This window comes from Hemicordylus capensis, chromosome 4, assembly GCF_027244095.1.
Source record: "Hemicordylus capensis ecotype Gifberg chromosome 4, rHemCap1.1.pri, whole genome shotgun sequence".
Classification (NCBI taxonomy): domain Eukaryota; kingdom Metazoa; phylum Chordata; class Lepidosauria; order Squamata; family Cordylidae; genus Hemicordylus; species Hemicordylus capensis.
The window spans coordinates 50,067,621-50,082,608 of NC_069660.1; the positions used below are offsets into that span (position 1 = coordinate 50,067,621).

General features: G+C 43.5%; 1 protein-coding gene across 3 annotated transcripts in view; it reads right to left on the minus strand.

Moving 5' to 3' along the window:
- Nucleotides 1-719: 719 nt before the first annotated feature.
- ERGIC3 (ERGIC and golgi 3) overlaps nucleotides 720-14,988 on the minus strand; it is a 32,020-nt gene continuing 17,751 nt past the window's right edge. For all 3 annotated transcript variants that reach the window (XM_053248152.1, XM_053248151.1, XM_053248150.1), the window contains 6 exons: nucleotides 8,096-8,127; nucleotides 7,261-7,357; nucleotides 5,672-5,736; nucleotides 5,066-5,202; nucleotides 4,449-4,504; nucleotides 720-1,232 (listed from right to left, as the gene is read on the minus strand). In XM_053248152.1, coding sequence (XP_053104127.1) covers nucleotides 1,153-1,232; nucleotides 4,449-4,504; nucleotides 5,066-5,202; nucleotides 5,672-5,736; nucleotides 7,261-7,357; nucleotides 8,096-8,127 — 467 coding nt within the window. In that variant the 3' untranslated portion in view covers nucleotides 720-1,152. The remainder of the gene's footprint in view (nucleotides 1,233-4,448; nucleotides 4,505-5,065; nucleotides 5,203-5,671; nucleotides 5,737-7,260; nucleotides 7,358-8,095; nucleotides 8,128-14,988) is intronic.

Here is a 14,988-nt window from a genome sequence, read left to right on the forward strand (position 1 = left end):
GGTCTCATACCTATTTTGATCTGAGAATAAAACAGGTCAAAGCCATAACCGGGGTGCTTTTAAGTAGCATCAGAAAGGACTTTTAATCTGTCTGTAAACAAATGATTCAGCAAAATACTATATGGAATCTCACTACTCCATTACAGAAAAGTAGAATAAACCACACATGTTCTGAGCCATTTCTATTTGCCTCGCATCAATGCTCTGTGATTTTTAGTAGGATTACATATTCCTGCTATTCTGAAAATTTAGTTATATTACAGACAAATTCTACCTCAAAGACCTTCACACAAGGTACTTCATGATAGAGCTCTGTGTGTGTGTGTGTAAGCTAACATATACCAAGTTAGACCATATGTCCATCTAGCTCAGTATAGTCTACACAGACTGGCAGCAGCTTCTCCAAGGTTGCAGGCAGGAATCTCTCTCAGCCCTATCTTGGAGATGCTGCCAGGGAGAAAACTTGGAACTTTCTGCTCTTCCCAGAATAGCTCCATCCCTTTAGGGGAATATCTTGCAGTGCTCACACACCAAGTCTCTCATTCATATGCAAGCAGTGCAGATCCTGCTAAGCTAAGGGGACAAGTCATGCTTGCTACCACAAGACCAGCTCTCCTCTCCTTAATATAGAAGACAACATTTATAAGGTGAAAACCTGCAAGGACCATATACTTAATACAACACAGCTTGATGAGAAGTGGTGATGAATGAATTAAAGCAAATATTCAAGGACTTTATTAAAACATTTTCCTGAGAATTTGTTTCAAACACATATCTTAAGGACAGTACAAGTTACAAGATAAATAGAAAATATTTTTTCACATGTAAAGTGTTCCACATTCTGGAAGTCACTGCTCTTCGTTTTAGAATCTAGACTTTGAAGGATATGGCAACAGATCAGATGAGCACTGAAATCTAAGGTATACAGTATTGTTTTAATGGTCACACAAGATGGATGTTTTAAATGAATTCCCCAATTGTCCCATTCCAAGAAAGGAATGTAGCCAAGTCTGGAATTATTCTCAAGAGTCTCTTCACAATTCCAGACATTACCTCTTGGCACTTCCAGATCAGCCCTTGACCTTAGGGACGTTTATTTATTTATTTATTTAAAAACCTTTAAATTATTCAGTGGGAGTTGCAGGTATTAATCTATATTGTCTTTCCAAGCTCTATTTTCTTCTGAATGGCCCGAGCTGAATAATATATCAGAGAGTCAATGAGTCCTGCCACTGGAAGAAGAAAAAGGAGAAATAGGATCAGTTTGTCCCCTTCAGAAACCAGTACATTACAGTCAAAGGGAAAGCCTTTAACTGCAAGATCAGCATGATAGAAAATCTACCTTTCCCCAAGAGTAAAAGCCCTACTTCTCAGAACTAAGAGGTGACTACTATGCCTGTCAATGCAAAGAAGATATACTGCATCATCACCTGAATTATTATTATGTAATGTAATACAGGTTTAATACTCTACTAGTAGGGAACTCATTTGATTAGGACAAGTACAACTGAATGGTATTTATTTTAAGGCTATCCCCCCACCCTATTAAATATATATTTTACACACGCGCGCGCACACACACACACACACACACACAAAATTAGTGATTATTCTGCCATCTTTCTAAATGAGAAGATTAAGTTTAAACAATATTTTTTACACTATGTAACAATTTAAGAACTTAGGAACTTGTTCTGAGCAAAGCCTGTACTGTATTTTCTGGTAGAAACACTGCAGCGCACAAGTTTTTGAATGTTCTTTTTTTGCGCCTGCAGCATTTATGACGATGTGAGGTTTACACACAAATGGAGGCGAAGGAGGCCTCAAGGGAAGAGATGGTGCCCACCTAGTTGGACAATGGGGAGTAATGATGATGCTTCAACAAGGCCGGGCTCAGCAGTCCGTTTTAAGGTGGTGTGCCACAGGCCATGGTGGAGGAGGGGTGGAAGTGGAGCAGGCTGGAGGGAGGAGGGGGAGGAGGAAGGGGGGCGGCAGCAGCAAACGAGCTGGCCCAGCCTTCCCCACTGAGGAGGCGGTGTGGGCACAGCACAGCAGGGCCCTCTGACTGATGAGAGGCTCCACGTGGCTGACAGGGCCTCAAAGCAACTGAGTTGCTTCCCACCCCCACATTTTGGCTGTATTTAATTGGTTTAGCTGCGGTGTTTATGGTGATGCGGCACTTCTGATGGGTTGTTTTTTTAAAAAACAGCCATTCCCCCTCAGTGTGGCATTTATGCCGATGCAGTGTTTCTACCAGATAACACAGAATGAGCTAGATTTTAGATTAGAATAAGATATACCAGAGATGAAATACTCATTGAACTGCTCCAGATACAAACTTCAAACGACCTCTTTAATGCATACAAGATATTAAAATAAAGTGCAGATTTCCCCACAAAACATGTAAGCTAAAACAAAACCGAGCAAGCATTTTAGCAATAGCAATAGCACTTACATTTATATACCGCTCTATAGCCGAAGCTCTCTAAGCGGTTTACAATGATTTAGCATATTGCCCCCAACATTCTGGGTACTAATTTTACCGACCTCAGAAGGATGGAAGGCTGAGTCAACCTTGAGCCCCTGGTCAGGATCGAACTTGTAACCTTCTGGTTACAGGGCGGCAGTTTTACCACTGCGCCACCAGGGGCTCAATTTGGTGTAATACACCATCCTCAGTGCTTCATTTAGCATGCGAGCTGAAGGCACTTAAATACACAAGCTGAGAAAGCAGCAAACAGATAATAGGTAACACATGAGGGAGGAGAGAGCAGACCTTTTGCCAAGAAGATATTAACTCTTTCAGTGACCTATGTATCTCATGGCTTCTTTGATCTCATCCTTAACAGTAATATTAGGTTTCAATTGTTCCATGAACATTGCTTCCTTGATCTTGCATTTTATTAATTGTATATTAAAAAGTATACTGATACTTTTGTTTTGGTTACCTTTCCATTGTGTTGTTCTTTCATATGTATCACCCACAGTTTTGTTCGACTTATGCTGTATATCAGCCAGATGTTCTTTATCTTTTCATTAGTGGTCTTCCTGCTTCTCCAATATAGAATGCTGCACATTCCATACATTCAATTTTATACACCACCCCTTTCACCTTACACCAACCCTCATCCTCCTCTGAGACAGAACAATCCCTCCCTTCACATCTATTATAATACAACTGGGATTTAATGAAATGTTTTAAAGTTTTAGGTGACATTACCCTTAACTCTATGTCTGCTCAAAGTTTTCTGTACCTGCCATGCAAATCTGTTACAAAAGCTATTTTTAAAGCTGGCCATCCTTTCACAAACTTTACACCCCAGCTCCTACATAATGGAAGTTAACAACATTAACTTGAATCAACTTTTCTGCCTTTCCCTTAGATGTCAAAATGTGTTCACTAGATGACACACCTATAGCCCTTTGCCTTACATTTAACACTATCTGTTCCTTTATAATTCTGGGATGTATTGAATTGCTATTCATTAAAATCTCATTTCAGATGGGCTTCCTATACCACAGATTCTACACTGGCCCCACAAATTCAGATTTCAGTATATAAAAATGATAACCAACCCTGTTCATTAGGTTGTTCCCTAGTTAATCTTATACTCCCTAGTATATTTAGTATCCCTTAGTATACAACCCACTCCTCAGGCTCCATCACAGTTTTTAGAATGCCTGTGGAACCTTGCCTTTTTACCCAGGCTTTTATTTGCTGGTTTCTATTGCTGTGGCTTTGTATCTGTTGTGATTATATCGTGCTTGCGTTTAATCTTTTACTCAAATCTGTATTTTTATATTTTAGCTGAAATTTTAATTGTGTGATTTTTGCGTAGTCTTGTGTTAACTTTTGTATGAACCACCTTGAGATTGTTTTAGTGGAAGGCAGTACAGAAACTCAGCAATAAAATAAATAAATAAATAAAATATTGAGCTCCCCAAACTTTCTGTCGGCATGATCTTTAGTTAATGCAAGGCTCGGCTATGGGAAACCACTTGCACCTTTTCTTAATATTTTCTATATGAATTATATTGAGAGGAGGTGTATAGATCAAGATGTAACACTGTACAAGAGGTATATTGATGATATCTTGATTATTACTAGAAATAAAGATAATGCCAACAGAAAGTTTGGGGAGCTCAATAGACTAGGGAGTATAAGATTAACCAGGGAACAACCTAATGAACAGGGATGGCTATCATTTTTAGAGACTGAAAATGCTGCTTTCTGTTCTCAGCTTCTGTATTTAAGTACCTTCAGCTGGCATGCTAAATGGAGCATTGAGGATGGTCCATTACACCATAATGTTCGCTCAGTTTTGTTTTAGTTTACGTTTTGTGGGAAAATCTGTAAGTTATTTTAATATCTTTTATGCATTTAAAAAGTCATTTGAAGTTTGTTTTAGATTAGAGTTGTTTTTTGAAGATGGACTGCAAGCTAATACCTGTAAACACGCCTCCAATGATGGCACAAACTCCTGTGAGAAAGTGTGTCAAGGACCTATATATGGGGAGAAAATGCTCAGATTATAAATTTATATTTCAATGCTGAAAATAATACCCAGGGAGAGAGAATGTAATATTTAATGCCACTTGGCTACATCCAATGTACACTGGAGGAGGAGACTTGGGTCCTCAGTAGTTGTCTCAGAGGAAAGCTTTAAACCACCTCTACAAGTTATGTGCATACACAATATGTATCATATGACAAAATGGCAGTAGTGCAAAATTCTCAAGCTGTCTAAACATGGGTCCTATGGGCACATTATAAGAGAAATAAGGGTCATTCTCACAACCAAATGGGTGGGTGGGGGGACCAACCTTCCTGCTCCCACACGTCACGAGCCTGCTCTGGGCTCTGCCACTTGTGCACCCACACAAACTGCACGGTGGTGAGCTCCAGAGCTCAAACAGGATCCCTGGCTACCCAGGGATGTAGCTTCTTGGTCAGGAGAGCTCCCAATGCCCCAGATGGTGTTTCTGGTCATGGAAACAGCCTCATTGTGGTTTGGGAAGCTTCTGAGTTTTCATTTGTGCTCTGGTTGATGCAAAAACCTCTCACCTGTGTTTCTCTGTTAGTTTCACCATCATGGGAGAAAGCTCATAGAGCACAAAAACACCAGGTAGACCCTGGTCTCCAATTAGCCCATTAGCTATTTTTTCATGTCGTGTTACTGAAAATTGATTTGTCCTCACCACCTAGTAAAACATATGCATGGAAAATAATCAAAAAACGTAACAGAAAAATACACAGCTGCCTACACAGAATTAAATAATTTCTTTCTGCATTTTCCCTCAGTTAGAAGCACTGTTGAGTATCACTCTTCCCAGTATACTCTCCCATAGTCATCTACCCTTGCCCAACTTCTGCAGACATCCTATATCATGAATCTCCCTGATTGCTATAAGTCTCTTCTCACTAGTCTGAGCTGAACCAACAATCAGGGATTTCCAACTGCATTCCTCCCTTGCAGAAATCTTAGTGTGGTTGTAGATCCATACTTGGACAAATCTTGAGCTCTGACTGTTTATAGGCTTAATTATAACACATACAGAACTATCTGAAATTCTCCCAATTCCAATGCCCATAACCCACTCCCCTCCTTAGAAAGACACTGCAATATATAAAACAAAAAGCTAGTTTTTAAAAAGGAAAAATAGCTTTTACCTCACCATCGACCTTCATATACACTGTGGGAACCACTTTTACAAAATACTGAAACATCATGGAAGCTAGGAGTCAAAATACAGCATTAATAAGCAAAAGGAGACAGAAGCCAGAATCCATTCTATGTGATTTTTTCTTTTTCCCCTTTCAGTGGCAAAGCCCCCCATGCCGTATCACAAATTGCTTTTGAATCTCTTTTCTGCATTGAAATATGCTTGCCATGTGGTGTGGGGAAACACGATTGATTAGTTCTGCATGGCCAAGAGAGTTTTGGACTTGTGTTTTTCAAGCAGTTGTTTGTATCCAGGCCAAATAAACAGCAAAATGAGATTCAAGGTGAACCTCAAAAAGCTGAATTGTGGGTGTTAGGACCACCTTTCAAGAATTATTGCCTTAAAATTAAGAAAATGAATTTGGGTTATATTATTAGTAATGCAGGTTACTTTAACGTGGGGCTTCTGAATTCAGGTGGAGCTTCAAGCACAAAATATTTGAAAGACTAGCTCCAGCAAATCTCTCAGGGAGGGCAGTGTGGCCACATGGGAATAATGATCTTGCTCACGTGTCCCAGTTTTTCCGAACTGGGAAAGGCAAGAGGGGCATAAAAACCAGAACAATGTGCAAACAGGAGATAATTTTCTAGTCCACTTCTCTGCCATCTGTCTACAGAGAGTGAGAGAGAGAAATCTCTAGGAACTCTTCATACTGGAAAGCTTTTGTTTTTGCTAGACCAAACACACAAGTAGTAGTGGAAGGAGGATACATAGGTGTAGAAGTGGGCAATATCCCCCCTGCTCCTGCTTTTTCCAGCTTGAAAATAGTTGGGGAAAGCAAGAGAGAAGGGAGGCAAGCACAAAAATAAAACACATGAATGCAGAAATAAGATATTTCATTGTGCAACTCTCTGCCATATCTATCCCTAGCCCTACCCGCCACTTCTGCATTTCCCAAGACAGTGGAGGTGGGTATGGGATGCTCCAAGTAAAAAGCTGCTTCCCTGTGTGCTGTCTCTCTATCTCCACTGCTTTTTACTGTTTCAGTCTGGGGGGGAACAAAATGTACAAACATACCCTTCCCTCTTGTGCCCATGTGCTCCCCTCACCTGACACGCTCCTTTACTATTTTAGAGTTAGGAGGCTGGGAAAGGCAAGAGGGAACTGGGAGAAAACCGAATGATCAATCAAATGTGTGTGCTCTCATGCTCTCTCTCTCTCACACACACACACACACACACACCTGCACCTCTTTTTGACCTGGAAGTGACTCTGTAGATAATGAGGGAGGGAGAGGCAAGGCAGCACACAAACAGAATTCTCTCATTCGGAAATTCTTGTCTCAAGACAAAATGGCGGGGAGAAGCTCCAGTGGCAGAACCAAGTATGAAGGCAGCCAGTTGCCTAACTCTGTAATAATGGTGTTTATTTTGATCAAGACATACATACATAACTTCTTCAGCATTGTCATGAATGTTAATAATTATTCCCATTTTACTGGTATTTATTGCCTTCTCACAGAAATCTAAAATGTGCTGCTTAGCTCTCCAGTGCTGGTTTCATTCAAACATGAAAACTATGCTTTCAAGCCAATACCTTGCTGAGCTGTGACAACTGTCCCATCAAGTGGGTTCACAATGCCAGGATAATCCCTCCCAAATGAAAGGTGCCTGATGAAATGGGTCATGTTTATCTGAAAAATAAAAAATGCCATCATGTTCAAGCAAGCTGCAGAACCATCAGAGGCAGAGCAGGACCCAGTTTGAGAGGCTGGTATCTTCCACTGATGGAACACATTCTATATCCTGAGACCAGGAGCAGATATTCAATAAGGGTGAGCACACCTATGTACCCACTCCAGGCAGATCAGAGGAACAGGATTTTAGTATCTGTGACTTTTTATACAAGGTAAATGAAGCTAGTGCTGTTTCTCTCCTACTTGTCATCATGAATCTGCTACCCAAGGGCAGAGAAGTTGTGCTAGAAATATCTCTCTCTCCCTGCAATTATATTCCTCTTCTCTCCCTGGAGAGAAGCAGACACTGCAAGATGAGTTGTTTTTGTTCAGTGGCATGCATAATATTTCAAAGAGGTTAAGGATTCTGCCAGAAAGTATATTTATCTGAAATTTGGGTTCTAAGACAAGGAGCAGAGGATGAATGCTTAGTGACCCTCTAGATTTCGGAAGCACTAATCCAAAACAAGTTCAGAAATCTATGCACAATGGTAATCTTTTTACATCAACACCTGTGTAGAATGTAAGGCAAGAAGAACAGAAAATAATATTTGGAATAAGATTTCCACAACTACAGATCTCTTTGCTCTAGAAATCACCGGGGCAAAATTATTTGCATTAGCAACACCAATATTTGATCCCTGCCCCTTAAGATGCTTATACCTAATACCTATATATTTCTCCCAAAATACTTACATTATCAAGTCCAAAACTCTGCAGATCATGAACTGTAAGAGAAAGACAATATACTAAATAAGCCATTTATTTTATGGGATTAATTACAAATTTTTAATCTCCATCACCACTAAGGACAAGAAAAACATTTTTAAAAAGAAAAAGAAAAGTAAAACTGATTACTTTTTTCTTCTACAATTCTGACAATGTTGTCAAGTAAAGGACAAGAAATCATCTTTAATCAACAGTAAGAATATTTTCTTAACTTCTATTCCACATTTCAATAACTTCTCTAAGGACAGTAATACACCTCTTTGATCCATCACCAGACCACTATTATTGCCCACTACGACTCACGAAATTGATTCTTCAAGGTCTCAGCTCTCAACTATTGTATTCCATTCTGCAAATACAGCTTATGCTAACTGCTGGATACATTCGGCATAGGTCTACACTATATCCCAGTTTCAGAACTACCTGCTGCTTCAGAGAGCCATTAAACAAGCTTCCCTAAATATATAAAATATTTTCCTCCTTTAAATGGCTTACAAAAGTCTGAACGGATCACTACCAATTCCCATTTATCACCTAAGCCTGTATTTTAGAACTGGAGAAGACAGTGACTTGATCAAGGTGATATAGCAGTAAGTGTCAGAGCCAACTGGCAGTAAAGCTACCAACATTTTGAGAAACTAGTAGTGAAACAAGATTTTCTACTCTTAGGTTTACAATTAACCAAAATTAGTTTCATGTATTATGCAGCAGTAAACACAAGTTTTCTGTTATGTGCATATGTAGTGGCCATGGCAAATTTCAGCTCACGGGATCATGTACCCCATCATATTGCCACTGATAACTGAGCAAATATCCTTAATCGTTCCAGCATATCATCCCTCCCAACAGATACCTGTTGATCTGGTTCGAGATCTGTCGATGAATGGGGTTCTGTGCCTGCACAGGAGCCATGCGGTAACCATGCCTGTGCTTGTCGAAGCACCCAGGCCACGCCCCCACACTGCAGCGTGCTATTTAAGGCGTGGCTGAGAAGCCAAGTCCCTCAGTTCTTTTCCGACCCCCTTGCGTTTGGACCATGGTCTGCCGCCTCTATAGTTGGAAAGTTTCCTCTGTTCTTTTGTTCATCTAATTTTTTGACTGTTTTAACTGGACTTTCACTCGGACTAGTTATTGTACTTCGTTTAGATTTTTGACATGGAACGGCTGACGGTGATTCTCTGGCTTCTGACTCGGACTGGTTTTTTGTGACTCTCTGGAATTTTGACTACGAAATGGCCCTGACTTACAATTATGACGGAAGGGAAGAAATTGTTCAAATGGTGTGAGGGTTGTAGGGCAAAACTGCCTTCAAAGGACCTTCATGACCTCTGTCTGTTGTGTCTAGGGGAGGAGCATAATGTCGTCTCATGTAAAATATGTCTGTCCTTCTCGAAACAGACACGGAAGAATTGAGCACTTTGCGTTCGAGCGGCGATTTATGATGAGGTGTTGAGCGCTTCGACTCCAGGCACACCTCGTCCTTCAGCGTCTACTGCGCACTCGACACCTACGCAAAAGGCGTCGAAGCCCCCCTCGACATCGGGCGGACATAAATCTTATGGCTCTGATTCCACCAAGAACATCTCAACGTCGAAAAAACAATTGACATCGCAGAAGTCTTCAACGCCGGCCAAGAAACCCTCGGAATCGAAGTCCCCGCCGGCTTCAAATTCGACGTGCCATTCTGAGGAGCGAGGGAGGTCTGCCAAACATCGGAGTGATGATCACTCTACCTTACATGAGGGCAAGTGTCGAAGGGATCGGGACAGCCCACGGGACCGTACACCGTCCCCTTCTTCAGCGCAACCATCAACATTGACTCGTCCTCTTTCCATGTCTGCGCCCTCCACCTCGAAGGATTCCACGGCCCTTTCAACATTGGAACCCGAGCCGCTCTCGACGGCTGCTGCTCTTTCAACATCGATGGTGCTCGACACTGACAGAGCCTCGATGGAGCCCCTCTCTAAGTTACTCTTTCAACATCGGTAGGGGTCGATGCCGGACAGCCCATGAGGGATGTTGTTCAATCTACATTGATGGCGATCGATGCCAAAACGACCTCCTTGAAGGTTCGAAACTGATGGCTAGTGCTCTCTCTCCAGCTCCAACGCCACTGGCTTCTTTGACGTCTCCCTCAACACCACAGGCTGCGGTGCATTTGCCTTCAGCCCTACATACTCTGATCTTCTCTACTTCAATGCAAGTCACCCCTCAATATCAGGCACCCTTGCCTACTTTCCAGGTCATCAACATTGATGCCAAAGAAACCCTTCCAGCAGTGACGCGTTCTCTCCTCTCCCTATTGGACTCGACATCGAGCACACATTCGACGTTTGCAGGTTTTGCTTTGACGGACCTTGAGCCTCCCTCACATGGAGTGACCTCTGCAACATTATGTGCAGCTCCACCATTATCGGCGAGACACCTCCAATCACCAGCTCCCTGGCATTCTTGTGGATACCGCCATCTTTCCTTGGGCACCACTTCTCCGACTGACCCATATGGAGATGAGAACAGGAGGCCTTGGAGGCCCTTGACACTGGCCCGTCCCAACCCTACGACTAGGTCTATAGCCACTCAGACCTCTCCCCAGGTCGTCCTCCAACGAGCTTCACAAACCTCTACCATCCTGCTGCGTTCAGAATCCACGCAGACAGTTCCAGTACCAGCTTCTGGTTACAACTGCCACCCAGACTGTCCCACATCCCACTGAGGACGACTGGCCGCCTCCAGACTCCTTCAGAGCATTATGGCTCATCTGATTTCGAGTCCAACTCCGAAGATGCTAGCATGATGGTGGAAGCACCTACGGATGTAGTGCCAGTGACTTATGTCTTCCCTAATGATGCACTAAAGGCTTATCATAAACAAATTCATGTAATGGCTGATGCACTGGGCTTGGATATTCGCTCCCAGCTGGCTACTTTTGATGATGACCCAGTGTACAACTTTATGCTGAAGTCGCAGTCCACTGCTCCTGTGGCTCTGCCAATGTTGCTGGTTATCACCAGAGCCGCCAAGTGCGCGGTTGCACACCTCCACTCCAACCTCAAAGAAATTAGTAAATCTTTACAGGATTCAGGATAAGGACAATGGTTACCTCTTAAAGCACCCGGCGCCTAACTCCTTGGTGATCGATTGTGCCACAGCATCTAAATCTGGCAAAAGGTATACGGTTCCTCCCGATAGAGAGGGTAGGAAGTTAGATATGCTAGGAAGGAAAGTCTATTCTACATCTTGCCTGTCAATCAAGGTGGCAAATTACACAGCCTGCACAGCTAAATATGCACATGGTCTCTGAGAACTATTACAAAATGACCTTGACTTGCTCTCATTTGAGGACTTCAAAGCCAAGTTCTGCCAAACCCTGGCTCAGTATTGCCAAGCACTTGGCAGAAAGCAAATCACGTGCAATGACTGCAGCCATCACGTTGAGGAGATACTCCTGGTTAAGGTCTACAGGCCTCCAACTTGACATGAGAGATAAAATAGAGGAGTTGCCCTTTGATGGCACCGGTCTCTTTAGTGAGACAACTGATACAACCATGGAACAGTTAAAAAAATCAAAGTTTACTGCCAAGACTTTTACTTCACATCCATCAACTTCTGCACCTTCAACGAAGTACCACAACAGCTATGGCAAGTTCTGTTCTTCTTACAAAGGTCAGGATCACCACGACTTCAGGAAGCCTTACTCTACTTACCAGCACTGCCCTTACCATCAAAAGGTGAAGGCTCCTCAGTCCCAATGCACGAAGTCGCAGAATGCCCAGAAGCGTCTTTGAGATTCCAGATTGCCCATCGACACCTCTCAACTCCCCTCTCCTGCCACCGGGGGCTCTAACATCTGCCTTGATGGGTCATTCCAACCTCCCGTCCCAGCCTATCATCAAGCTGGCAAGCCGTGCCCCCGCATGGCACCATATAACATCAGACTGCTGGGTCCTGAAGATTATAACGGCTGGTTATGCAATCAAATTCAGGTCCCTACCATTATTCTTGGGGATGAGACTCACTCCTCCTTCGGACACACTACGGCAGGAGGTGAGGGAGCTATTGGAGAAGGGGGCAATTGTCCTGGTGTCATGGGCAGACAGGCGGGAAGGGTTCTACTCCCGTTATTTTCAAATTCCCAAACAGGACAGGGGCATTCGGTCCATTATGGATCTCCCCCGCCTGAACAAGTTCATCTGCATCAGAAAATTCCGCATGATGGTGTTGCAACAGATCCTTCCACTGCTCCAAGGAGAAAGGTAGCTTGCGACGCTGGACCTGAAGGACGCCTATTTTCATATCAACATTTGGCCTTGTCATCACAAGTACCTACAGTTCACTGTCGGTCACCAAATGTTTCAATACAATGTATTGCCCTTCGAACTGTCTACCACCCCAAGAGTTTTTACAAAATGTATGGTGGTGGTAATTGCTCACCTGCGGACCAGGGGAGTGTCAGTCTATTCTTATTTAGACGACTGGCTCCTAACTGCAATGGACAGAAGCGATTTACTTTCGCACATCCAATATGTAGTGAACCTACTTCACGACTTGGGCATCGAGATAAATTGGAAAAAAGTCACATATAGATCCAATGCCTGTGACCTCTTACACAAGAGCAATTTTAGATACTGTGCAACAGAAAGCCTTCCTTCCAGAAGACAGGTTTGCTTGTATTCAGGATTCTTGTCTCTCTTTTTCATCAGTAGCCCTTGCAACCAGCCCGCTTAATCCAACATCTGCTAGGCCTGATGGCATCCTGCAACACAGTAATTCATTTTGTGTGTCTAAAGATGCTGAAATTTCAACTCTGGTTCATGTCAATGTTTCATCCCGTCAAGGACAGCCAGATGAAGCGCTTGCTGCTCCCACCACAAGTATTTCACTCACTTTCCTGGAGGACACAGTGCAGGAATCTGCTCAATGGAGTTCTCTTCCAGGCTCCATCACCTGTTATCTGGTTGAATACAGATGCCTCCCTACAAGGCTGGGGAGCCCACTGCAACAGCCACAAAATTCAAGGGAGGTGGTCCCTACATCAAGACCAATTGCACATCAATTTCCTGGAGCTCCTGGCCATCTTCCAGGCGTTACAGGCCTTCCTGCCGATCCTTCAGAGCAAAGCCATCCAAGTTCACCTTGACAACACAATGGCGTAAGCTTATATCTATCGCCAAGGAGGGACAGTGTCCCGCAGCCTGTGCGCCCTCAGTGTACAGTTATGGCACTGGTGTATTCAGCACCAGATTTACCTGATAGCCATACACATCAAGGTGCTAGACAACACCTTGGCAGACAACCTCAGCTGGGTCTTCCTACAGGACCACCAACACGAGTGGGAACTCCAGACAGAAATTGTGACTCACTTCTTCGACCAATGGATGAGACCCACCATAGACCTCTTTGCTTGCTCCGCAAATACGAAATGCAGCCGCTTCTGCTCCAGGGCGGGCCACAACCTTCAGTCTCTCAGGGATGCCTTTCAACTAGATTGGTCCCTGGAGACACCTTACATGTTTCCTCCTCTACCGTTAATACCCAAAGTAGTGGTTTGTCTACTGTCCAAACCAACCAGCTGCATCCTAGTGACACCTTCATGGCCAAGGAAATCCTGTACTCACTCAAGACAGTGGTCACATTCTGCACCCAGATGTCCAAACCCTCCACCTGACCATCTGGCGGATAGTCCACTAAAACATATTCTGTTCAACCAAAGAAAAGAATCCACATGTCGAAACTACCTGAGCAAATGGTGCTGGTTTAAACCTATGCATGTACCAAAAGGTTCCTACCTAAACAGGCTTCAATCCAAGAGGTTCACGGTACCTCACGACTCTGAAATCGAAAGGACTAGCCAATGTGTCCTTAAAGGTCCATCTAGCTGCCTTGTCCTCATACCACCCAGGGTGCGATGGTAGTACACTATTCTCGCACCCATTGAGCAAAGCCTTCCTGAAAGGCCTCTCACATGTTTATCCTCCAATTAAACCTCCGGTGGAGCCATGGAGCCTGTCATTGGTTCTGTCATCATTAACCCAGGCTCCCTTCGAACCCATGGCCACCTCTTCACTAAGGTTGGTTTATTGGAAGACAGCCTTCTTGACCTCCATCGCTACTGCAAGACGTGTGAGTAAACTCACAGCCCTCAGAGTGGATTCTCCCTATACAATATTTTACCCAAAGTCCACATGCATCTGGATCCCTCGTTCTTACCAAAAGTGGTATCTAATTTCCATCTCAATCAGGATATCATCTTACCAACGTTCTTAAGGGACCCTTCTTCTGCCCTGGAAAGAACACTGCATGCCATGGATGTATGCCATGCCCTCTTGTTCTACATGGAACGCACGAGAACGTTCAGATCGTCAGCCCAACTTTTCATATCCTATAAAGGACCAACCAAGGGTTCCCCAATCTCAAGACAAAGAATGCCAAGATGGCTGACTGAACTTATTCTGTTTGCTTATAATCTACAGAACAAGCCGCCACCAGAAGCAATAAAAGCCCACTCTACCAGGGCCTATGCTTCCTCCGCTGCACACCTTTCTGGGGTGACCTTTGAGGACATCTGTAAAGCTGCTAACTGGTCCTCAGAGTCTCCCTTTGTAAAGCACTACGCCATAGATGTATGCTCTGCTGCGGAGGCTTCCTTCGGGAGAAGAGTTTTGAAACGGGTGTTACAATAGCTACTACTGCCCCCTTCCTCCTAATGGAGCTTGCTAAACACACATTCTTATGGGCATCGACGGATCTCGAACCAGATAAACAGGTTGCTTACCTGTAACTGATGATCTGGTAGAGATCCGTTGATATTCATAAGACCCTCTCGACCTCCCCTCTGCAGTAGTGCTGCCTCTATGTGTGTA